This window comes from Hemiscyllium ocellatum, chromosome 13 (genome assembly GCF_020745735.1).
Source record: "Hemiscyllium ocellatum isolate sHemOce1 chromosome 13, sHemOce1.pat.X.cur, whole genome shotgun sequence".
NCBI classification, from domain to species: domain Eukaryota; kingdom Metazoa; phylum Chordata; class Chondrichthyes; order Orectolobiformes; family Hemiscylliidae; genus Hemiscyllium; species Hemiscyllium ocellatum.
Genome location: NC_083413.1, coordinates 13,567,355 through 13,594,992, shown reverse-complemented (window position 1 = coordinate 13,594,992; position 27,638 = coordinate 13,567,355). Strand labels below are relative to the sequence as shown.

The window sequence follows — 27,638 nt, the reverse complement described above, 5'->3', positions numbered from 1 at the left end:
CTGGGTGGCAGGGTGAAATGTGAGGAGGATGTTAGGAGAATACAGGGTGTACTGGACAAGCTAGGTAAGTGGACGGATGCATGGTAAACGCAGTTTAATGTGGATAAATGTGTGGTTATCCACTTTGGTGGCAAGAACAGGAAGGCAGATTACTACCTAAATGGAGTCAAGTTAGGTAAAGGGGCAGTACAACGAGATCTAGGTGTTCTTGTACATCAGTCAATGAAAGCAAGCATGCAGGTACAGCAGGCAGTGAAGAAAGCTAATAGCATGCTGGCCTTCATAACAAGAGGAATTGAATATTGAAGCAACGAGGTCCTTCTGCAGCTGTACAGGGCCCTGGTGAGACCGCACCTCCAATACTGTGTGCAGTTTTGGTCTCCAAATTTGAGTAAAGACATTCTGGCTATTGTGGGAGTGCAGCGTAGGTTAACGAGGTCAATTCCCAGAATGGCGGGACTACCTTACGCTGAAGGATTGCAGCCACTGGGCCTGCACACACTCGAGTTTAGAAGGCTGAGAGGGGATCTGACTGAGATGTACTTTTTGTCATTTACATAAATGATTTGGATGTGAGCATAAGAGGTACGGTTAGTAAGTTTGCAGATGACACCAAAATTGGAGGTGTTGTGGACAGCGAAGAGGGTTATTTCAGATTACAACAGGATCTGGACCAGATAGGCCAATGGGCTGAAAAGTGGCAGATGGAGTTTAATTCAGATAAATGGGAGGTGCTGCATTTTGGGAAAGCAAATCTTCGCAGGACTTATACACTTCATGGTAAGGTCCTAGGGAGTGTTGCCGAACAAAGAGACCTTGAAGTGCAGGTTCATAGCTCCTTGAAAGTGGAGTCGCAGGTAGATAGGATAGTGAAAGTGGCGTTTGGTATGCTTTCCTTTATTGGTCAAGAGTATTGAGTACAGGAGTTGGGAGGTCATGTTGCAGCTGTACAGGACATTGGTTAGGCCACTGTTGGAATATTGCGTGCAATTCTGGTCTCTCCTATCGGAAAGATGTTGTGAAACTTGAAAGGGAGCAGAAAAGATTTACAAGGATGTTGCCAGGGTTGGGGGATTTGAGCTACAGGGAGAGGCTGAACAGGCTGGGGCTGTTTTCCCTGGAGCATCGGAGGCTGAGGGGTGACCTTATAGAGGTTTACAAAATTATGAGTGGCTAGGATAAGATAAATAGGCAAAGTCTTTTCCCTGGGGTAGGGAGTCCAGAACTAGTGGGCATAGGTTTAGGGTGAGAGGGGAAAGATATGAAAGAGACCTAAGGGGCAACTTTTTCACGCAGATGGTGGTACGTATATGGAATGAGCTGCCAGAGGATGTGGTAGAGATTGGTACAATTGCAACATTTAAGAGGCATTTGGATGGGTATATGAATAGGAAGGGTTTGGAGGGATATGGGCTGGGTGCTGGCAGATGGGACTACATTGGGTTGGGATATCTGGTTGGCATGGATGGGTTGGACCGAAGGGTTTGTTTCCATGCTGCACATCCCTATAATTGGACACTCTGGAGGCAGGAAGCATATTTCCACTGATGGGTGAGTCCCGAACCAGAGGACACAATTTAATCATAAGGGGTAGGCCACTTAGAACAGAGTTGAGGAGAAACGTCTTCACCCAGAGAGTGGTGGGTGTATGGAATGTTCTGCCCCAGAAGGCTGTAGAAGCCAAGTCTCTGGATACTTTTAAGAACGAGTTGGATAGAGCTCTTAAGGATAGTGGAATCAAGGGTTATGGGGATAAGGCAGGAACAGGATACTGACTGAGGATGATCAGCCAAGATCATAAATGAATGGTGGTGCTGGCTCAAAGGGCAGAATGGCCTACTCCTGCACCTATTGTCTACTGACATTTTACCTGATCACTGGCAGGCCCAGTTCGAACCACAGCAGAATGTAGGTGGAGCCTGGCAGGAGATTTTCCACCACAGGTTTTGTGCATGAAATACCATCACATCAGATTTTAGTTATGAATGTGAGGAGGATGGTTAAACAGAGGAATTAGAATCTACATTTTTTTTCTATTAATTTTTCATCTCACTGATGCTATGCACCATCAAATCCTGACCTCTAAAGTGTAATATCTTCCACCTTTCCTGCCACCATTTCTGGCTAAACACTTTTGGGTGCCCACTCTTGCATCTACTCCTTGCACTGCATCCTTGCCAGCAGCAAGTCCAATTGCCACATCAATCTCTCACCGTCTTCCCACCTGGTACACACATTGGGAGGAAAATCTAACCATTTAAGTCCAATTGTACTCACTGCCTACCATTATTGCTTTGGGCTCTGTCATTAATTGCCCCACTCTCCACTTCTTTCTTGAAGGATTGTTCACTCAAAGTCCTCACCAAGTATGAACTCATTAAATAGCATTAACCTGCTGCCTATGACTAACATTTTGCTCACGCTCAGCAAAATCGCCTGAGAAACTGCTGTGGTGGCTGTGTGACCTTTACAAGGAAACTCCCTTAGCTCTCTCTCCTTACTACTTTGTTAGTGTCTTCCCCATTTAATACATTACCTTGTTCCAACCCTCTTGCATAACCTTGAAAATCTTAATCCTCTACCACTAAATGCAGAGTTGATCAGCTTTTCACTTTGTTTTCTACTGGCACTTAAGTAAATCTTTGTCCAACGTGACTTTAAGCTTCTTAGAAATTCATCTTCATCCCACTTTTGATTTCACTTCCCCTCCATCCTCCCGTCTCTCCTTTCATATACAACTCCTTTACTCATTTTTAGGGTCACCCTCTTGACCCTTTCCACTTGTCATTGTCTATTCCTATTAACCTTCCACAAGAAATCTGAAACCACGCCCTCTGATATTTCTATCCAACCTGTTCAGGAATGTTATTACACATCTCTGAAGCAGGTAGGAATTGAACCTGGGTCTCCTGACTCAGAGGAAGGGATACTACCACTGTTCCACAAAGCACATCCTTATGGCATGTGTGTACTGCAAATGAAATACCAGACTTCCTTCTAAATCATGAAATGCAGCCCTTATGCTGCAGTGGTAGTGTCCCTACCTCGAGTAATATGGCCTGGGTTCAAGTCCCACCACCTCCAGAGCAATATAATACCATCTGTGAACAGTTTGATTAGAAAGTTTCTGTAGCATGAAGATAACAAATATGCAGGAACCTAACTGAAAGCTATAATACATTGCAAGACACTGGCAAATGTAATTTTACTTTAACCTCAAACAAGGTAGATGTGATTTATATGGAGCTCAGTAAGGCATTTGACAAGGGTCCCCATGGGAGACTGGTTAGCAATGTTTGAGCTCATGGAATACAAGGAGAACTAGCCATTTGGATACAGAACTGGGGTCAAACGTAGAAGACAGAGGGTGGTGGTGGAGGGTTGTTTTTCAGACTGGAGGCCTATGACCAGTGGAGTGCCACAAGGATTGGTGCTGGGCCTGTTACTTTTCATCATTTATATAAATAATTTGCATGTGAGCATAAGAGATATTGTTAGTAAGTTTGCTGATGGCACCAAAATTGGAGGTGCAGTGGACAGCAAAGAGGGTTACCTCAGATTACAACGGGATCTTGGTCAGATGGACCAATGAGCTGAGAAGTGGCAGATGGAGTTTAATTTAGATAAATGCGAGGTGCTTCATTTTGGGAAAGCAAATCTTAGCAGGACTTATACACTTAATGGTAAGGTCCTAGGGAGTGTTGCCAAACAAAGAGACTATAGCGTGCAGGAATCACAGGTAGATAGGATCATGATGGTGGCATTTGGTATGCTTTTTTTTTATTGGTCAGAGTATTGAGTCCAGGAGTTGGGAGGTCATGTTGCGGATGTACAGGACATTGATTACGCCACTGTTGGAATATTGCGCGTAATTATGGTCTCCTTCCCATCGGAAAGATGTTGTGAAACTTGAAAGGGTTCAGAAAAGATTTACAAAGATGTTGCCAGGGTTGGAGGATTTGAGCTATACGAAGAGGTTGAATAGGCTAGGGCTTTTTTCCCTGGAACATCGGAGGCTGAGGGGTGACCTTATAGAGGTTTATAAAATCATGACAGGCATTGATAGGATCAATTGACAAAGTCTATTTATCCTGGGGTGGAGGAGTCCAGAATTTGAGAGCATGGGTTTAGGGTGAGAAGGGAAAGATAAAAAAAAGAGTTAAGGGGCAACTTTTTCCACACAGAGGGTAGTACATGTATGGAATGAGCTGCCAGAGGAAGTGGTGGAGGCTAGTACAATTGCAAAGTTTAAAAGGCATCTGAATGGGTATACGAATAGGAAAGGTTTGGAGGGAATCGGTCCGGGTGCTGACAGGTGGGACTAGATTGGGTTAGGATCTCTGGTTGGCATGGACGAGTTGGACCGAAGGGTCTGTTTCCATGCTGTACATCTCTATGACAGCACTACACCAAGTGTTTCAGTACAGGTTCAGAAAGATTGGAAATATATACACAAAGAGCATAAAGAAAGATACAATATCAATTCTGAATCATTAGGGGATCATATTGTTACACCTCTGTACTGCATAACCATTTAGGCAGTGGATTGTACACAGGCAAACGCCTTATAAAGAGATTCTCAGACCACACATGGGAACATGCACATTATTTTTGTCAGATATCCCAATACTGACCTAAAGCTTTGTGGTAATTATTAGACAAAACAGAAGTTACAGCCATGCCATTTCTTTATGCAGCTTTCATTAGTCAGCTACATTTTCCTCGTGACTCGGTCAGAAATATTTTATTCTACAAGTTCAAACTGTGAAGCTTTAGCAAGAAGTCAAAACAGAACTCAGGAAAAAATCTATTTAAAGTCTATATATGGCCATTTTGGTTGATACAATGCACCAACTAAAAGAGGTTCACGGATTGAAGGGCATACAGGAAACTAGACACCTTGTTATCAGTCAAAAAATGTAACGTCAGTTCTCGATAGAGGCTTTTAAAAAAAAAGCAAAAAACCTCTTCCCCAGGAAACCATTCAAAATAAACATATACTATAATTTCCTCTCGTTGTCACAGTCATTTTGCATAATTGCAATACAATGTACATTAACTTCTCCATAAAGTGAAAATAACTACAGACTTGACAAACTGATAAAAGAATGCAAAATGATGAAAACACCAAGTCTGACAGCATCTATAGAGACATATCATAGAATCCCTACAGTGCAGATAAAGGCCATTCAGCCCATTGAGTCTGCACCAACCCTCTGAAGAGCTTCCCATCCAGTTCCCTGTAAATGTGCATCTACAAATGGCCAATCCATCTAACCTGCACATCATCTTCAGACTGGGGGAAGAATTTGGAGCACCCAGTTGAAACCAATGCAGACACAGGAAATCGTGTAAGTTCCGCACAGCCTTTCGCTTGAGGCTGGAATTGAACAGGGGTCCCAGGCGCTGTCAGGGAGCAGTGCTAATCACTGTGCCACAGCGCTGCTCCTTTATCATTTAAATTTGCTATTTAACTTTGCTTTTTAAAGATTATTTAATATTATAGATCATTGAAACATTCCAGTTCAGTTTCCGGAGGTATTGAACTTTAGTTTGAAATCTCTCTACCTCATTCGCTCCAGAAATTCTTTTAAAAAAAAGAAAATATTTCACAATAAACCAGTGACCGAGGTTTGTCAGTGAAATACACAGACTCAAATGTTGTGGCTGCAATGACAGCAAAAAACATTCAACCATTCATTGTCATTATTCTATGAAACTGAAGGCAACTTCTGGCACCCACAGATGTGCAGTTAACGCAGCTATCCAGATATCAATTCCAGAGGATGAAATAAAGTCATTGATAGAACTTGCTCCTCCCTTCCTGGTTTACTGTCTGAGAATTCTTCAATACGATTGGCTGCTCAGCCTGCTTGATTGTATCATCATTTTTGTTAAGACACCTGATAGCACTATATACGACGAAGCGAATATCAGGAAAGGTGAAATTCATGTCACGGAACTTGTTAGATCTTTGTGGGTAGTTTAAAAAAATCACAACAGCAGGTTATAGTCCAACAGGTTTAATTGGAAGCACCAGTTTTGGAGCGCTGCTCCTTCATCAGGAGGTTGTCAGCAGTGATCCGAAAGCTAGTGCTTCCAATTAAACCTGTTGGACTATAACCTGGTGTTGTGTGATTTTAAACTTTGTACATCCCAGTCCAACACCGGCATCTCCAAATCATGATCTTTGTGGTGGCTTTCTTTGAGATCGGTGACACACCATTACTTCATCTCGGATCATAAAACCTGGGTCAAGATGTACACCAGTCTTAGGTTATTTTATTTCACGTTCTGGATAATGCTCGCAGAGGTGTATTCAAATGTTAACTGAAGCCATTATTTATCCAGTGTAAAATATTGGTAAGGATACATACTTGATAGAATTAGAATTAAATGGGTAGCTACATAATAGTACAATAATTTAAAAACGGGAAGAACTTTGGATTCTGGACATCAGAAACAAAAACAAATAACTAGAAAAGCTTAGCAGGTCTGGCAGCATCTGTGAAGAGAAATCAGAGTTAACATTTCAGGTCCAGTGACCCTTCCTCAGAATGTGGTGCAATAATTTGTCTACTATCGAGCATACAAATAATGCAAGTGCAGTACATAATTCTTCCATTATTAGCAAATGCCTCATGAGACATTACCTCAAGATTTTGATGCAGATGACAATCATGCCACTTTCACCCGTTATTGAAAAAAATGCCAAAATAAATAATCAAAAAAGATTTTACACTCTACATAAAGTGACCAGAACAGTCAGATTTAGAATACCATATACCATGCACATTCACCAGGATTCACTCTGTCTTGTACAATGGACTTAAGAATTACAGAAAATATCAGGCGCCTTTACATAGCTCCAAACTTCACTTTATCAGCAGCTTTGGATTGCAAACTGTAAGTAATGTTGTTTTATAAATATAATTTTATCAGAACAGAAATTCATTTAAACTGTAACAAAGTATTAAAAGATCAATAAAACACAGAACCTCAGTAGGTCTGACAGCACTTTGTTTTTATTTCAGCGTTCGAGCATCCGCAGCATTTTGCTTTTGATATTTAAACACAAGTTGCCTCCACTGTACTTTAGCCTGCAAAAATCTTAAATCCAAAATCCCTTTTTAAACTTTCATGCTGCATTAAGCCTTGTAATTCACACCAATAAGAGGTTGATTCATTTTGTTCCATATACTAAAAACAACACTACATTGTACTCAACCTATTAATCCTTCATTGCAGCAAAATTCTAAACAACCTTTGCAAACCCATGGGGAAACTAATGCCTCTTCAATAATTAAGTTATGCAAACTTTAATTCAAAATTGCTGTCCTCTTGTGGGGCGGTTAGTTCAGTTGGTTACATGGCTAGGCAGCAATACAGAATGATGCTAACAGTACGGGACCAATCCATGGTAGTTCATGTAAGTATGCCTCTTTGCCTTGCCTCCAATTTGGATATGGAGGCCCCCTCAGTCAGGGCAGGGGCAGCTATGGGGAGGGGTGAACTATTTCCTCAGAGATAAAAATTCAAAGAGGCAGCCAAAATTTTAAGGGTGGAATCACAAATAATCTTTTCACGCAAAAGTACAGTGGATATCGGGAACTCTACCATCACAACATAAACTGTACATAGCGGGTTACCTGAAATGAGACCAACAGAGTTTTGTTAGGTAACAGCATCAGGTATATGAAGCAATAATAGGTAGACAAAGTAGAGACACTGATAATTCATCCATGATTTGACTGAAGAACAAAATAGGCCTAGGAGCTGAATGGTCTAACTTTATTCCTGGGTAATGAGATCCATTTGTTTCTTCCTTCAAAACATTTTAAATGTTCAAACAAGTTTGCAAACAAGAAAGTTTTAAGTATTCCTTTGCCTGGAACCAAATCTTTCAATAGGACATGGATCATGCTTACTGCATACCAAAGATTCACAGAGGAAGGATTTTACAATACATTCAATAAATCTAACTACGACTTCCAAAACAAGTGCTAAAACTGCTGCTGAGTTACTTACAATTTAACATTTTAAAAATGGATTGGCTCCACTTAACTGCACCCACTATGCTTAAAACATTTCACCTACAAAAGGCATTAAAGACTAATTTAAACCCCTCCATGCAGTCTTTTAAATGAACAAAAATGTATACTGAAGGGCTTCTGAGACCCAAAAAAAAGCAGGAATATAAAAAAATTCATCTTTTACCCACCAACAAGTACTTTAAGCAGAGAACAGAAAACGCCTTTATGTTCAGATTAAAGTGTCCCATATTGCTTGATTTGATACGATCAAATACTAAAAACTCAACTTGGTGTCTGGAGTCATCATTTCACAACTTTGGCAAGGAATAATCCCAGTAGATCTACAAGCAGTGCACAACTGCAGAGGATACCAAGCATTTTTATGTTCTGATCTAATGCTGTAACGTGAATGCAGCAACTGACTTGTGGAACCAGATAAAAGAGGGCATAAAATCCCAACTCTGGAGGTGGGTCTGGTTTACTCTAGAGTACAGTCAAAGCTTCTGGGTCAGCCAGCTTTTCAACTGTTAAAGGTCGATAAATTTCATGAAAGATTTAACAGCTTCTCATTATAAATCAGGACATCAGGTAAGATCAGGGCTGCTCCACTCCTCAAGCACATGTTGACTTGCTGTGCAACAAGTCAAATTTAAGATTTTAGGAACTTGGCCTTCATAGAACAGGGCTTAAAAATGTGTTGCTGGAAAAGTGCAGCAGGTCAGGCAGCACTAAAGGACGTTTCGGGCATAAGCCCTTCTTCAGGAATTCATAGAACAGGGCAAGCTCAAAATTAATTTGCCATTCTAGAAGATTAATGGTGCATTTCAGCTGTATATACAAGCTTGACATCAACCCCTTTAGTGGTGTATTCAGCCAACATGATTATTCTACTTGCAGTACTCTCTGTCATTGAAAAGTGCTAATTTGTATACGTAATCAAATGCAGAAGTCAAACTCATTTTTGATAGAGGAACCCAATAAGTTACCAGCTTTTATTTTTCCACTTTGCCAAATTTGACACATCACTTGAATGCACAACTTCCCATTGTTGTCTGTGGTAACATACAAGTACTATCCGTAGGAGAGGCTGAATGCAAAGGGTGTGCAGCCTGTCAAACCCAACCTATTCTGAAGGGCTGATGCCTGAAATGTCAATTCTCCTGCTCCTCGGATGCTGCCTGACCGGTTGCACTTTACCAGCACTGCACTCTTCTATTCTCATTAGGTGTTAGCATACAAATTTGGGAGGGGCTGTGGAGGAGAAATAAATCAGGAGTAGAATCTGTGAATACTTTCCTCCCTCAGTCAAATGGTGTAAATTGGAACATATCAATATTCAGCTCACCATGCCTTTGCCAGTTCTTTGGTAGAGCTATCTAATTAGTTGCATTTATTTCTTAATAGACAAAGTGAAAGCAATGTATGATTATCTCCTGCAGGTAACAAACAACCAGGTGAGCATTATTTTTATACTTGCTTGGGTATAAGTACTGCTCTGAAACAAAAGAAAATCACAATATAACAAAGAAACTTGTAAAATGTAACCACTTGTCTTGACACTTAATTGATGCAGAATGAAACGAAAATAAAAACTTCTCATTTGATCACCTAAAAATGCCAACTCCTGCAAGGACAATTCAAGGTCAGCATCGAGTATATGACACCTTGGCCCAAATGACTAACCTACACAGATATGAGCCTTAAGACTTATCAGCAGGCCACTGGAATGGGAGTGAGGAGTAGGAGCAGGAAGGGATGGATATTTGAACACACCTAATTTGAAAGCAGTGAAATATAAGCAACAGCAAGACACCTGGTCAACTTATCAAGCTCTTAATTGGTAGGCAGAGGATACCTGAAATACACCATCAGTGCTCAAAAAGATCAGTCAATTCAGGATGGACAAAGGTCTTTCCTAGTTTGTAGAGCTAAGCTCCAAAATCTCTTTACTTTCTGGTCAATCATGGGACATTTATAAGCATTCAAATATCAAATTCAATTTGCCATTTAAGATCAAGATTAAGGGAAAATGCTCATTTTCTAAGGTCCATCGTGTAAGCTACCATAAGAAATCTATATATTGTTGAAGAAGTGAGGCGGTGTTTCAAAGGCACAAAATGTACAACCTTTAATTTAAAAGGTGCGAGAAAATGTGAACAAATCCTTTTTGAAAGAAAATCATTGACCACTGCATTGCCCTGCTGTCTCCCCTGCCATGTCGACACATACAGCCAAAATGCTGTCTGAGAAGGTTCTCAAGCAGAGACTTCAGAGGGGGAAGTACCGAGGAAATTTCTAATGTGGTGGTGAAACCCAATGACTAAGTCACATCCTGCCTGTCCTTAAAATATAAACACAGCGCTTAGACTGCTGGGAAATCTAGGGAATGAAAGTCTTCCTGGGTCAAATATTAGTCTAGTTTTTCAGTTCATGCGATACAGAAACAAACCAAGTTATCTGACTCAAAATGACAATTATAATTAAACCTGAGCTGCAACCTATTAAAAAGCTAAATTAATTCTGCTCACCCATTCCTTCATGTCTGAGTTTCAATTTTTTTTGTCATTTTAACTTCTCTTTTTTTTTATCCTAAACACAGTACTTCTTCAAAATGTTGCACGGGATCTTTTACATTTATCTGGAGGAGACAGGAGTAAACTTTCATCTGAAAGATGCCATGTCCATAGCATGCACTCAGCATTGACAATTAAGTGTAAAACCTTGGACTTTTTAAAAACATTCTTGCCAACCTGTTCAGAGACACTGTGACACATCTCTGGAATAGGTGTGACTTGAATACAATCCTGGAGTGTAACCTGAACACAGCCTTCTCACTGTGGGGTACAATAGTCCATAAGGCCTAGTTTATATTCAGAAAAAGTATTTCAAACGGGGTTTCATAAATGACATTAAGAAAAATGGCCTTAGTTTTCCCAATTTTCATTTGGAGGAACTTTAGCTCATTCACGACCCTGTCTGACTGACAGGCAGCAAACAGTGCTTGAAGATGGTAAGAGAGAGCAATAGGTGGTTGTCTACAGGGTGTACTATAAACATAAAGTGTGTCATTAGTGTCACCAAATATCAGAGGCATGCAGACAAGGAAGAGCACTGGAAAAAAAACAAGAATGGATTCCTGAAAAACTCAATGGGGTGATATAGGGTGGAGGCAAAAACGTCACCATTCATTAAAGCCATATCAGGACAAGCGTGAACAGGTCCGTGGAGCGGGACAACGTAAGAGTGGTAATAGTAAACAAATGGATAATCAATGGATGTCAAAGACAACAAAACAACATGGGCATGTGATGGGCTGGTGGGAGTCTCACTGGATTGTTAATCCGGACACCCAGATAATGTTCTGGGTATCCGGGCTCAATTCCCACCACTGTAGATGGTAGAATTTGAATTCAATTTTGAAAAAAATATGCGGAATTAAGAATAACTGATGACCATGAATTGACTGTCAATTGTGAGAAAAATTCATCTGGTTCACTAATGTCCTTTAGGGAAGGAAAATGCTATCCTTACCTGGTCTGACCTACATGCGACTCCAGACCCACAGCAATGTGGTTGACCCTCTGGGCAATAAATGCTGGCCTAGCCAGCGACACCCTCGTTCATGAATAAAAAAAAGTGTAGCCAGAATTAAAGTCCTTTCTACCCATTCAAATTGCTGAAAAGGTTTTGTAGCATTTATTCAAAGGTGAGGATTTCTGTCTAGCAGCCAACATTACCTCTCAAACCAACACAAAAACAGATTGGTCATTCATCTCAATGTAGTCAGTTGGATCTGAAAGTAATCGCTCTGCACAAAATAGATTGAGGCATTTAAGCAATGCCAGAAGCCAGTGCATAAATACAAGGATTTATTTTAAAATGTTCATCATATTCAGTACAGAAGTTGGAGGACTGATTCAACTTGAACTATCCAGTTAAACTAGCTGAGAAAGAAAAGTAAATCATGACGATGATAAATATATCCACTTAAAAATTAGTATAAGGGCCTACCAAATTGAGAAATAACTGGTTCTCGGTCTAGTCACTCTATAACATGGATACTTATAAAGGAAAAGATTCAGAGAAAGGCAACATATGGATTTAGCATGTAATATCTGGGGGTAAAAGCAGAATATACCAAACATGTGAGAGATACCATAACATGTTCTTCCCATTTATAGAAATGAATGGAGCATTTTAATACATTTGGGATCAAACAATGATACAGAAGGAGAAGGAGCAGATTTGGGCCCAATATTCCCACAAGGTCAGAACACCGGAACTCAGTGATGACATCTGAATTGGCCCCTTCAAAGAAAGAAACCTGCTCAGCAAGTTTCAGGGCCAACTTCCCACACCTCCAAAAGGCCTGACCTGGTATATCATTTTATTTCCCCCTGTGGAAGTAAAACACTGTGCAGGAAAGACGGAGAAAGGTGATGCACTTGCTTATGAAGATCTTCTGGATAGTTAATATAATCAATCAAGTTTTGTTGAATGTTTTCAATAGAAATGAGAAATATTTTATTGTCAAATGTTGATGACTTTATTTGGGAGTGGAGAATAGATGGAACAAAGTTTTATTGTACAAAAGTGCGAAATAAGGGTGAATCAATGTCATGGGGTAGTCATCAATCCAGATTCAGTTTCAACTCAGGATATCAATTCCAAATTTGTACCCTGCTGGACTCAAATTCCAGTTCATTCCATACAGCTAAAATATTTTCATAGGTGCTGAAACTTAATGTTAAAATCTAATTTTTTTAACATTCATTTGATATTTTATTAATGGCAAGAATCCTAAAAATAATCTGATATTAGATTATGCATAAAGACGACTGGGAAAAACCTATCAACGTCTTTACAAAAATAGTGCTCATACAACATTAAAAATCCATCAGGTCCTCTTTAAAACAGGCTACCAGTTTCAAACAGCAGCAAAATTACAGCCAAGAATGGAGGTTGAGCTGCATTGCAGATGAAACTGGGAGGATGAGGACAGCATGTACTGCAGAGCATGAGAAAACCTTGAATTAACTGATTAATCTCCAACCCGGACACTATCACAAAGTTCCACAAGATAACAACAGATATGAAAGGTTGTAGAAAGCCATAGTCGTTCAAATAACTGCATCCAAATTGACTTCACTATGTAAAACTAAATCCACTTCAAGCATGGATTACGACTTTCAAGAACCACAGACACAAGCCTCAAATAAACTGCTCATCTCAGATGCCTCTTTAAAAACATGCCCTCTGGTTACCTGCTTTCATGTATTAAGCATCCAATGTTTTAAGTATTTTTAGAGAATCAATCATATAGCAAGGAATTATCCAAAAATTCTTCTCTGTACAATTTCGACAAAAAATAGTTTGCAAGGATCTTGTTGGCTAATGCTGGGCATCATATTTTGGTGTGATATGATCAAATCACTCTCTAGGAACAACACAACAACCATTAAAAGCGAATCCTTTGCACATTACGATGTTACACCTTACTAACCACTCACTCCTATCATGATTCTACTTATGTCCAGGTTGACGATACATTTCTCATTTGCCTTTATCCTTTTCAATTCAAAGGAAGTGAGAAATAAAAGTACCTTTAACAAGTCACTATTACCTTTGATAATTCTACTTGATTATGTGCATTTGCAATTTCAAAACAACCAGCATCTGCAAATATAATTTTTGTCAAATTGAGCTGACTCTTGTTTCACAGCCACCAAAGTGCCCTATCAAATAACACTGTGTAATGAAAAGAGTCACTTAAAATCTGTAGTCAACTGATAATATTCTTGCATTCAACTGAGGGTGGAAAAAAACTCTTCAAAACTAAACATTTTGATAGGTGCTTCAGTTCATTACAGATTGGAATCAATTGATTCTTCTAACTTGTGAACTGGTGATAACCAAATGACCAGCAATATTTCATTCAAAGTTTATAAATATAAAAATTTACAGGTTAATTGTTCTATACAAGGATGGTTAGGATAACAGTGAAGAACCACCAAAATAGTTATAGATCTCAAAAATTGAACCACTGTAAAAAAGCCAGTTAGTCTATAAAAATGTCAATAAAATAAACTGCATAGTTACTCAACCAGATAATTGTATTTTATTTTCAATTCAGAGAAATACAAACTTGTACGTTCATGTAAACTATTATCAGATTGAAACCTTGCTGTTTCTCTAGCATCCGAGCAATTCTGAAAAAAAATCTTCTAAGAAGCACACTTCAGAAAACGTGCTTTAACATAATCAGCAAAGCAGTTATCCTGCAAATATTCTTTATAACTCAATGGAAACATACTGATTTTATGGAGCTCAAACTTTAGTGGTCAACCAGAGTCCAATCAATTCTTTAAGTCATCAAGACTAATGAACATTAAGATGCTAGACCACTGGAATGCATACATGGTAAAAGGTTCACACAGCTGTTTTTAAAAGACTGTTTCCATTGTCAATTTTTATTGAGTGTCTATTACAGTGGTGACCTAATAATGATGACCTGCTTGCTAAATTCAAAGGTTGAGATTCTTTTGAAGTATTCCTTCAGAATTAGCTTGATTAAATATCTTGACTACCAAAGTGAATCAGTAGCAAACAACCCAACATGGGACAATGCCCAAGTTACAGAGACCAGGGAAATACCAGTTCATACAATTATACATATGGACAAGGAATAGGCAATTCAGCCTTTTGAGACTGTGCCACCATTTAAAAGATCACAGCTGATCTGTTATAACCACAAAGCCACATTCCTGCCTATCTGCCATAATGTGTCACCTCCTTGCTCAAGAAGAATCCATCAACCTCTCTTAAGAATATTCAAAGAGTGGAGTTCAAAAGTTAGAATCTTCTGAAAAAAAATTGACAATAATGTTTTAAATGAGTGCTTACAATGTTTTTTTTGAAAAATCGTGATCCTTTCGTTTAGATTCTCTCACCAAAGGAAGCACCCTTTGCACATTTACCCTGTTACGTCATCTCAGAATCTTCCAAAGTTTCAAACAAGTTCTTTCTTACTCCTCTTAATGCCAGCAGATACAAGCCTGTACAGTCCAATCTTTCCTCTTAAGATAACAAATCCAGATCTGGTTTTGGTCTGGTAAAACTTCTCTGAACTGCTTCGAATGTATTTACATCCTTCCTTAAATAAGGTGTAATGTATCCAACATTCCCAACGGAGGTCTCACTGAATAACTGAAGCACATCCTTTTTTGTATTCAATCCTTCTCATAATAAATGCTAACATTCTATTAGCATTTCTAGTAGGGGCTTGCTGCATACAGGCCTTTTGCAATTAATGAATAAGCACTCAGATCACTCGGCATTCAGGACACTGCAATCTCTTAACATACTGTTTTTGTTATTTCTCAAATGGGGAATATTTGGAGAACAACTGGTTTCAGAATTCCACAATGAAGGAACAAGAGTTTGGGCATGATGCAAGCTCGACTGAAGAACTTAAGAAAATATTTCAAACTAAACCTGCAGCAAGGCTGTGGAATGTCAGTTTCAAGTTTGCCTGGCACATGCAATTTTTTAACCAGCGAATATCAAAACTAGTTCCTCAGCAGGTCAAGCGACAGTCTGTTTTCCCCTCCTCAGTATAAGTGTTCCAAGTGTATGTCTACGTCCTTTCACCAAAACAAATATTTGTACCCAGGAATTAATCTTTTGATAGTACATAGACCTAGAACATAGATCATAAATGCTGCCTGACCTAAGTACTTCCATCATTTTCTGTTTTTATTTTACCATAGACATTTTATTTCAGTATTAGTGTTTAATCCATTGTCACTTCTCTTCCAGGAATGTCTATCTTAACCGACCCTGCAGTCCAACTTGCCCATGCCAATCAGATATCCTAACCTAATCTAGTCCCATTTGCCAGCATTTGGCCCATATCCCTCTAAATCCTTCCTATTCATATACCCATCCAGGTGCCTTTTAAATATTGTAATTGCACCACCCTCCATCACTTCTTCTGACAACTCATTTCATACATGCACCACCCTCTGCATGAAAACATTGCCCCTTAGATCCCTTTTAAATTTTACCCCTCTTGTTCTGGACTCCCCCAACCCAGGAAAGAGACTTTGCTTATTAATCCTATCCATGCCCCTCATTTTACAAACCTCTATAAAAAGGTCACCCCTCAGCTTCCAACACTTTAGGGAGAACAGCCACAGCCTATTCAGCCACTCCCTATAGCTCAAACCCTCCAACCCTGGCAATATCCTTGTAAATCTTTTCTGAACCCTTTCAAATTTCACAAATTTCCAATAGGAAGGAGATCAGAACTGCACGCAATATTCCAAACGTGGACTAACCGATGTTTTTATTGCATACTTTCTTTTTGAATTTGACCTTCCAAAATGCATTACTTCATAGTTGCCCAGATTAACTGCTATTTCTCCCAGCATAGACTAGTTGGATTGAAGGGTTGTTTTAATGCTGTACATGTCTCCGTATGGCCAAATTACAACTGGAGTGGATTGGACAAGGAGTTTAACAGAAAAGGCAATTGAGAAATAATGGCAGATTCTCAAAATATTTCATGGCTCACAACAAAATATATCACAGTGAAGAGGGATTCGTTTAAAAAAGGAAGTTACAGATAATATCAAAGTGAAAGAAAAAAGCATTCTTGTGGCAAAGATTAGTCGCAAGCCAGATGACCAGGAAAGTTTTAACAGCAAACAAAAGATTTCCAAATAAAGTTAAGGAGATTTTTTTTTAAATGAAGGTAAGTTGGCAGGTAATAATAAAACAGACAGCGAGAGCTTCTTTCAATATAAAAACTAAAGAGTTGCGTTGACTAAAGAGTTGACATATGCTCCTTACAGAACAAGTTTGGGAAAATAATAAGAGGGAATGAGGAAATTACAAAAGAGTTGAGCAAGTACTTCACAAAAGTCTTCACCATTCACTAACAGGAGAAAGTGAGGACTGGAGGTAGAATCAAAAAGTGTGGCACTGGAAAAGCACAACCAGTATCCAAGGAGCAGGAGAGTCAATGTTGAGCACCAGCTCTTTGTCAGGAATGTAATGGATTCAACATTCCTGATGAAGAACTTATGCTGAAACATTGATTCGCCTGCTCCTCACATGCTGCCTGACCGGCTGTGCTTTTCCAGTCCCACACTGTTGGACACCACTCACTAACAGCATTCCAAAAATACTTAAAACCCAAAGATCTTTTTTTAGGGGAGAGCACGAGAAGGAGAGAAAGTAAATACAATAGCAACCACTAGAGAATAAGTACTAGGGAGACTACGGAGGCTAAAGGTTGTTGAGTCCCATGAATCTGATAAGGGCACCGCCCTCTTTGACTGACCTACCTGTCCATCCTCCTTCCCACCTATCCGCTCCAACCTCCTCTCTGACCTACCACCACCACCTCCCACCATACCTACCTATCGCCAGCCCAGCTACTCCCACCCCCCAACCCTACCCATCTCTCAGCCCCCTTCCCCACCCTGCCATTCCTCATGAAGGGCTTATGCCTAAAGCATTGATTCGCTTGCTCCTCGGCTGCTGCCTGACCTGCTGTGCTTTTCCAGCTTAATAATTTTCAATCCTGCATGCTAAGATTGCACAGAAAGTAGCTGCAGAGAATGTAGATTCGTAACCTTCCAATAACCCTTAGATTCTGGTAAAATCCCAAAGGAATGGAAAATTGGAAAACTGCCTATGTAACACCTGTATTCGAAAATGGAGACAAACCAAGCTAACTAGCCTATAGTTACCAAATATCCTCATTGAAATTATTTATATGATGGATTCCTAACATTTTCCCAGAGTAATTAGAAACATATAACACAACCAAGCAGAGTCATAATGGCTTCATGTAGGGGAAATCATGAAGTTATTAAAAGTCTCTTTGGAGGGTTGATGTGGACTCAATTGGGGTGAATAATCTGCATTCAACTTTGGGTAGCATGGTAGCTCAGTGGTTAACATTGCTGCCTCACAGCACGAGGGTCCTAGGTTCGATTCCAGCCTCGGGCGACTGTCTGTGTGGGTTTCCTCCCACAAATCACAAAGATGTGCAAGTCTTGTGAGTTGGCCACGCTAAATTGCCCATAGTGTTAGGTGCAATAGTCAGAGGGAAATGGAAGTGGGTGGGTTACTTTCCGGAGAGTTGGTGCGGACTTGTTGAGCCGAAGGGCCTGTTTCCACACAGTAGGGAAACTAATCTTTAAGGAGGTAAAAAGATAGATAGATCAAGAGAATTAATGGATGGAATATATCTGGATTACCAAGCAGTGTTCAATCAGATACCACACATATGATTCTTATCTTAAGACAACTATGGTGTTAGGTAAGTATTTTAGCATGAATAGAGGGATGGCTAACTGACAGAAGGCAGAGAATCAGTATAAGGGAGGTATTGTTAGGATTACATTCCATAACTAGTGCAGTGTGACAGGGATCAGCACAGGGTATAGTACTTGTATTGTATATTAATGACTTGGCTGATAGAAGTGAATGTAGCACCACCAGGTCTGTGGATGACAAAAATATGTAATTCGCATTACTTATCTGACCATCTAAAGAGCTACAGATGGATGTAAATAGGTTAAGTGTGTAGGCAATAACTTCCAGATGAAATATGTGAGGCTTTGAACATAAAAGCGTTATTTCAATGGAGACACCAAAAAAAGTTGCCATACTGAGGGATTTGGGGTTCTTTATGTATGAATCACAAAGAACTGGCATCTAAGTTCAGCAGATAATAGAAAAGGCAAATTGAATGTCAGTCTTCATTTCAAAAGGTAGAAAGTGAGGATTGTAGATGCTGCAGATCAGAGTCAAGAGTGTGGTGCTGGAAAAGCAGCATCCGGGGAGCAGGAGAATCAACGTTTCAGGCAGAAACCCTTCATCAGGATTCCAGCACCCCACACAACTTAATTTCAAAAGGGAATGGAATATAAATTAGAGCAGTCTTGCTAAAACAACGCAGTTTGGTCCTCTTACAAGATGCACTCGCAGTGGATGCAGTGCTGAGGAGTTCACCAGATTGATCCCAGTATAGAAGGAGTTTCTTATTAGGATGAGATGAGCAGGTTTGGCCTGTACTCATTGGAATTTAGAAGAATGGGAGGACACTTTATTGAAACATAAAAGACTCTAGGGGGTTTTGAAAAGTAATGCACGGAGAGGCTGTTTGAGAGTCTAAGACTAGAGGACATGATCTCAAGATGAATGGGGTGCCTGTTTAGAACAGAGATGAGGAAGACATTTTCTCCGAGGCTAGCAAATCTGTATAATTCTTTATCATACAGATCTGTCAAGGATGGGTCTTTGAGGATTTTCAAAACAGATTTTTAAGCAATAAGGGAATCAAGGGTGATGGAAATAAGGCAGGGAAGTGGGAGTTGAGAATGAGCAGATCAGTTATGAATACCATGGATTTGTGTAGGGTGTTTGATGGTCCAAATGGCCTACTTCCACTCCATTCCAAGTCTCATCAACATTTTATTTAAAATAATTTTCCTTCAAATCTCTCAATGGCTTTGTACAACCCTATCTCCAGAACATCCTACTGCCTGAAAGCATAAGTCCATGTCCTTCTGCTCAAAGTTTAGCTTTTCTGTATTCCAATCTTCATTCAAAATTAGTGGAAAGTCTCCTCATCCTTTCTGCCTCGGGCTCCTACCTGAAAATCACCCATCATTTGCCAAAACTGAAAATCCTACTCAAAACTAAACTTTTGGATCACCTCTCCTGGCGAAGCTCTCACAGCTTAATCAGTGTTCTTCTGTTAATGTTTTTATTGTTTGAAACCTTGTGCCAGGTGTCTCCAAGACAGGGAAATGAAATACACCTGGTGAAATCTCCTGAGCCCCAAAAGATACTTTACAGAGCATAAAATCTAATTTTATCTCCCCCTCGCATGCTCCAGGTTCAACCCCAAGGGCTCCAATACTCAAAGTAATGGACAAACAAATCCTACAAAATTGAAAGGAAAAAACATGTTGCCATCATTGGAGAAACATCCAAACTGAGTAACACAAGAAATTTACTCATGTAGGGAGACTGACTTGACTGTCCTACATAGTGTCATTGAGATATACAGCACGGAAACAGACTCTTTGATCCGAACCGTCCATGCCGACCAGATATCCGAACCCAATCTAGTTCCACCTGCCAGCAGCCGGCTTATATCCTTCCAAACCCTTCCTATATGGAAACAGTAAAACTTTTTGAACATCTTAAATGTTAGCCATGATTCCCAAAGGTAATTTTTTGATTCGGTCGTTTGGCAGAACAGAGCAGAAATGGCAGATTACTGAAAAGAAGGTACGTTGCTAAAGTTTGTAAACTAGTTGAGATGCTGCCTCAAACATGTTCCTCCAGCTGAATTCAATAGGCAAAGTACAAATTGTGCTCAACTAACCTTCACTTGTAAAACCAAAAGTCTATGTTAGATCTGGTGCTGCAATTGATCAATACCTGAACAATCCTGAGTGTGCTAACTACAAACCAATTTAAAGTCAGTGGAACTTGTAATATCTCCCATTTATGCTCAGTAAATAGCTAACCGTCCCCCACTACTTCATAGAAAAATTTCAGCTCAAGTTGATTTGATAACCAAACAACAGTTTTCCCCTTCTGTATAAATTGTTGCAATTGCTTGGAATTTGGTATCCACATTTCTATCGTGATGAATTCAAGATTAAAAACTTCCATACTATGCGAAAGGTATCATCTCTAATATCACTTTTCAGTTTAGAAAAGTTTAAAAGAGCTACAGACAGGTGAACTTCTTTGAGACAACTCAGTAGGTACCCAGTAGCCTGGTATGAAAGAAGTTACACACTGAATTTATATTTTCCCAGAAATGAAATGTGTTAACTTACAAAGTCAGCAAAAAGACACTTTGACTAGTCAAAGTGGTAGCTAATGCATCTTTGTAAAAATTCATGCTATAATTATCTAAAAAGAACCATTTTTCTTAGCTTGTGAAGGGGAGGATACGTCAATGGAGTGTCTGACAGAAAATAAATTCTGAATAAAATTAGTTAATTGTTTGATGCATTAATGAAATTTAGCCACATACATTTCTAAAGATTTCTATGACCTTTACAGAAGTTATGCATACATGCTTAAGAAATGTAACAAGATTGCACTACATTTTGTGATTTGACTGTCCAAGAGCTAGTTAAGCAGAGAACGCAATTCATTTTCCATATCCATTCAGCATTTATTTCACTGGAACCCAGTTGTCCCAAGGATCAAGTTAAACTGAGCCAAATTAATTCTACAACTTCTGTCTGGAAATTTTCAATGTTGGAGTCAAACATAAGCTGTTTGACAAGGGAGTATCAAGCTCAAGCATGATGCTACTTGTACACTAGCTTAGCATCCAACAGCTAGACAAGATATCAGAGGGCAAGCAGTCCTGAAAGACAACTGCACTCAGTACCTTTAAAAGGAGAGTGAAAATTGGACAACTGGAGAGGGGACAGGGGCGAAGAATGACTAACTGAGAACCAAGGTTTCTATATGAAACGCTCAGCAAAATACTGACCAAATTGCTGAAAGAGAACCAACTCACAGAAACACTCCTTTTTAACAGTCATTACAACAAGATGAAAATCTTGGTAACATCTCCTTCTGCCACGTTCAAGTTCCATTCTAACAGGCAACTGACCATAACGTTCACTCGTCTAAGTCGCAACCAAAAGCAGCTCACACATCTAAGTGACTCACCATACAATAAATTGAGAAAAAGGACATCGTACAGTGAAATGGATAAACCTCCTGGGCACTCAAGTTTAACTGCTGATTTTTGCAGAGGAGTTACACACTAATGTTTACATTCCTTCTTTCATATAACATCTCAAAGACTCCTAATCAACCACCAAATATCAGGTTTCAAGAAGTGACTCATCTACTCAAAGAATTATAAACATCCTCTCTGCCATTAAAAGTGGTCAGCAACAATGTATTTTACATTTTATTAGTGAAATAAATACAAACCACACCCCTCAATTACAGCTAACTGACTAATATACATAAGACATGGGACTCCAATTGCTGCACTCCAGGGTTCACAATTGCAATCACTCTGATCCTGGAATGCAGCCCACAGTGTTCACAGGGGTTAGTTGTTATCTCTTCCATGTCTTCATCCTCATTTGGACAGTGATGACCAGCTGGCACGTACTCACAACTGAAATATTCAGCTCACACAAAGAGGAACAGCACCCACACTGGACATGTACATGTAAGCATGCTCTTTAAGTCACCTGAATGTCACAGACATACATTTTGAAAGGCTCACTTTAAATTGCACAAGAGTAACAAAAAAGTGACACATCTTCCAACCCTCAAAAAGAAAACTACCATTAGCATTCTACACAAATTCCATTTAAATCAGTACATGCCCAAAGAGTTCTCACAATAAGTCACTGAAGGCGAACCTATAGGTGCAGTAAGAAACTGGGAAGGTCAATGGCCTTTACTGCAAGAAGATTTGAGTAGAGGGGTAGCAAAGTCTTGCTTCAATTGTATAGAACCTCGGATAGACTGCACCTAGACTACTGTATGCATATTGGTCCCCTTACCTTGTGAAGGTCATTACATCACAGGTGAAAAATTTCATTTAAACAGCTATGAACCTTTAGAAATCTCTAAAAGGAAAACTTGCAAAAGTTCAATCTGACTACAGTTGAGTATCTGCTGTTTCCTAACTAGTCAGATTTAGGGATATTGCAGAACTGCATGGTTGAGATAGATCAACCTTGATCTCATTCAATAGCAGGCTTAAGGCCTGAAATGAGTTGCACTCTATGCCCAACACTAGTACAGTCTCTCTCCAAGAGCCCCAAGTTTCTATTGGAATAATTGGCAAATGCAGTGTAAACATCAAACTGTCGCAGTTGGTTTAGAAATCCTGGGACAATAGTAGATCAAGCCCAACATTTAAAGTCTATGTAAACACAGAATACAGTGGTGGCCATACTGACCTATTAGAGAATGTGAGTAATTAAAAAAATAATTGGGGAGTGTTCTTTTATAATCAGTTGTTCCTCACTTTTGAAAGTAGCAGTTACACTAAATTGTGGATTTAATACAAAATGGCAACTGAAAGGAGTTAAAAACAGCACAATTTGCACCCTAATCAGATTCAATTCTTCAATTATTTCATTCTATATAATGTAGGTAAGCATGCAACTGAGAAAGATTAAGTTCACAGCAGCTCTGACTGCTTTTTCAGTGGGAACAGACAAGTACATCAATATGTAGCTTAACTAAATCATGCAATCATTGACCAATAAAGGTCAATTCTTTTCATTTACCACTACTCAATAATTTGGCACAGATTAGGGCCTGTTCCAATCAAAGTCAGCTGTACTCCGGTTCATCCTGTTATGAATGAGCTCATGTTTGAGATTCAATTTTATTCATATGGAATATGGAAATAATACTGTTGCTCAACCACAAAATCCGCTGGCTACACTTTAGGCAGGTCTACTAAATATGTCATATTTCTGCACATGTACTTGTACATCATATGGAGTGAAAGACAGCGATATTGAATTTGAATACACAAAGTGAATAATGAGATGTTAACAAACTGATAATCCAATAGTGACTAGAGACGCATCATGGTCAAAGATAACCTTATGGAAGTGGATAACTCTCCCAAATAAACTGCAGCAAAACTGAATGTTGTATAAAGGTTGCTAATGTGCAAAATTCTAATGTTTTGATTTTTCATTATTGATTGTCAACCAAGATACCTTCTTGCTAAGTCTACCATTAAAATTTGACTTTTAAAAGCCACAAATTGTGTTGCTGGGACAATATTAAAGTAGGAACGTTGTACCAAGTGGTAATTATATGAAATATTTCTACACATACTGTAAAATGTACATTAGAACTGTATAGGTATATTAAGTTCAAGTGAAGTGGTTAGTCAAGAAAAGTAACCTAACACCAATGTTGTTTCATGTAAATGGGTGTTATAAAATCATCTGTTATTGTACACAAGTTTATAAAGTGAAAAAGTAAAGAACAGCATTTAACTCAAGATTTCTTGGTATTCCAATTGCTCTGGAAACTTTGAGTAATCAGTAATTAATGTTGAAAAAAATTAACCATTTTCAGTTTTGCTACACCATAACAAAGCTCTCCAGTGATATTTCTCCCAAGTGAAAGGAGAAAATGCTCAAGACTGATGTTATATGCTCTAGTTAGACCAATCATACAGGAAGAAATTTAAAATCATAACTAATGGACAATTACAATGGATTTAGTATTTTTTAGCAGCAAAATCAGTACTGAGAACATTAACAGACACCAATATCCAATGAGGGGCCAGAGGGAAAATTCCAAATATTTCAAGATCAATACATCATTTCTCAAGTTCAATCGAGTATAAAATAAAAATACATCTGTATGAATTAAGTTGTTAAATTAGTTGGATACAGCATTTCAGGTGCAGTTGTGAATTATAAAAATGCATTTAAACTATAATATTCAAAGATTTGGTAACTGAAGAGTTAAATACTGGGTTTTCAATTAACATACAATAGTAACTTAGAAAATAGGCCATTCAGCCCTTCAAATCTGCTCCACTAGTCATTATTAGCATGGCTGATCAGGCAACTCAGTACCCTGTTCCTGCTTTCTCCCCATACCGTTTGATCATTTAGACCCAAGAACCATAGCTAATTCTTTCTGGAAAACATTCAATGTTTTGGCTTCAACCGCTTTCTGTGGCAGAGAATTCCAAGGCATATTCAACAATTAAGCCTGGGTAAATTTTAATTTAGACTGTTTAATGAAGCATAATACAACCGAAATAGACCAAAAAAAACTGTCACTCAGCCTCAACCATATTAGTAAGGTGGTAAAAACATTTCCACAATCTATCCTTAAATGTTTAAAAGTGATAACTGTGTATTTATAATATGTGCTTTCCAGTTGGTAAAAGTTTATAAAAAGCTATTGAATCTAATCACATCATTAATTTCAAATCATAAATGAAGTATTTTTCCAAGGAACTGTAACGTGTCACCCACCACCTGCTCATTCAGGCCATCTGATGGCAGTTCCAAAAGGTGGATCATTAAGCATGGCTCATTGTCATGATCAATTTCCTGGCTGTCTCTTCAATCAACACACACAAAAGCTGTTAGTTCATTTTAGAACAGTTATATCTGATCCCTTGTCTTTGCTGTGTCAATAGAGTGGCAACAAAAAAGTTACTAAATTTGCTTCAGCACCTCCCACTCCCATGAGGAAAACAAAGCATTGTTCCCACTCTGACAAATGTTATTTAACAATCCATGCTGGAAAGTACCCACATGGTCATGCTGGTGCTCAGCTACAATGACTCCCAGAGTCAATTAGATCCACCTACATTTATGGTTCAAAGTCACATCAGCTACTGCTCAGAAGGATACCAAGTGTGATGGTCACTTTTGAAACCGTACTGCAGCACAAGTTGCCACTTTTGAGAAAAGTGCAAGCAAATACAAAAAGTTAGAGGTATATCGTTTTCAATACCAGATAGCCTACATGCCCACAGAATGGAAACAGAGCAAATCTATTCAATATATCTTAAAAAGAAATCATACCTGTCTTCATCTCCATCGATCTGTATAGGTATAGAGAACACAGAATTTGAGAGGCTGTTCATTGGGCTAGACACTTGCAAATGCAGAGGGTTACCAAGAATTTCAGGAATAAGAGGCTTCATAGAGGGTCTGCTTTCACTGGACTGTGATGTCTGAGGTATAAGCTGCTCCGAATTCCGCCTCTCCTCCAGCTGGACCGTACCTTGCTGTGGCTGGAAGAGATTGGTCTGCGACATGTTTGAGGATACATTGAGTGAACCCTGCATTAGGCCGCTACTCCCAGTTATCGGAGTCTGGGCATTTAGCTGTGATTGACCCATGGTCACTGGAACACTTGGCATAGTAACAGAAGTAGCCGATGCACTGGGCACCACAGCAGACACGCTTGAAACACCAGTACTAGGCACATTTTGGATGCCAGCTGCCGCACTGAGAGATCCAGTGGTCAATCCACTGACCATCGCTGACTGGAGACCAGAACCTTGATGTTGGGTTAAATGTTGTTGCTGAATACCTGATGACCCCAAGGCTTGCTGCTGTAACATCAGCCCCTGCGTAGAACCCATCTGGATATTCTGTATTCCTTGACTGACCAAATCACAGCTCTGAGCTGACACTTGGGCTCCACCGACAGAAGATTGCAACACTGGCGAAGGACCATGACTTGTCGCTTGCCCTGCAGAGCTCTGAGCTACCGTCCCCGGTGAAGCTCCTGGACCCTGCATGACCGGCAGATGCTGCATATACTCGGCGTGGCTGTTCGCCACGGTGGGTTGAGACGGCAGTAAGTGTGGACCCTGGCTCGGAGAAAACTGAAATTGCTGAGGCTGGGAGGCGGGGATGTGAGCAGTCTGCTGGGGGAGCGAGCCGGCGGGCGCATGCAGGGCCTTGCCATTGAGACCGGCGTGCAGGTTCACCTGTGACTGATGGAGCTGGGCACCCACAGCGGGGGTGCTGTAGATTTGAGTGGAGGAGGCAGCCTGCGAGACCGGCAGGCCGCCTGCTGGCAGGTGTCCTTTGGAGAAACTTTGGTGCTGGGCTATCAGCTCGGCTTGGGCCAACTGTGTGACAGTGGCGCTGAGGGAAGCGTCTGGCAGGGACTCGGTGGTGTGCAGGGTGGGGAGGATGAGGGAGCTGTTGGTGGCTCCAAGGCCGCTGTCCCTGTCTCCGGCCAGTTGCTGCTGCTGCTGCTGCTGCTCCAAGGCAGTGGTGCTGTTGTGCCTGATGGTGTCGGCGGACCGGGCCAGCATGGTGCCGTCCGAGTCTCGGTCGTAAAACTCGGTGCAGGTCCAGCGGCCTCTGCGGAAAGGCTCGCCCGAGCCGTGGTCCAGCTTGATGACCCTGAAGCGGGAGGTGCAAGCCACCGCCGGCTGCATGGTGAGCGGGCCGCCGCCGCCGCCGGACGTGCCGCTGCCGGAGCTGGACGGAGGAGGAGGAGGAGGAGGGGTGGCTCCCGGAGGCTGCCCGGGGCTCGCCACCGTCCCCCCGGGCGCCGGCAGCCGCCCCCCGAAAGCCTGAGCCACCACGTCCCGGTCGTGAGGGATGTTGGGCGAGGTGGCGCCGGGGGTGTCGGCCTCGCCCACGTTGTTGAGGGTCTCGTCCGAGGAGCTGCGGTCGCAGACCTCGGCGCCGTGCTCGTAGTCGGTGGCCCGGGAGGACACATCGAATATCTCCGAGGAAATGTCCTCGGTGCGGGACTCGTCCGGGTCGTCCAGGCTCTCAGTGTCCTCGGTGATGCTGGTGGCCGCTACCTGAGCCGTGGTCACGCTGGTGATCTGGAAACCGCTCTTCTTCTTAACCGGCATTTTGAACAATTCACAAAAATAGAGAGAGAGAGACACAGAGAGAGAGAGGAAAGAGCGTCAAACCTTTTACCTTCTCGCCTCTCTCTCCCTTCCCTCCACCGCCGCAGCGAGAATAAAAGTCTGTAGTTTGCAATTCAGTTCGCAAGTCCTTTTAAAAAAAAACGAGATCCAACCCTTTTTTTTATAATAATTCA

General features: G+C 40.4%; 1 protein-coding gene across 1 annotated transcript in view; it reads right to left on the bottom strand.

Annotated features, from left to right (window-relative positions):
- tsc22d2 (TSC22 domain family 2) overlaps positions 1-27,638 on the bottom strand; it is a 148,059-nt gene that overhangs the window by 57,070 nt on the left and 63,351 nt on the right. Inside the window, exon 3 of the mRNA XM_060834381.1 lies at positions 25,640-27,497. Coding sequence (XP_060690364.1) covers positions 25,640-27,497 — 1,858 coding nt within the window. The remainder of the gene's footprint in view (positions 1-25,639; positions 27,498-27,638) is intronic.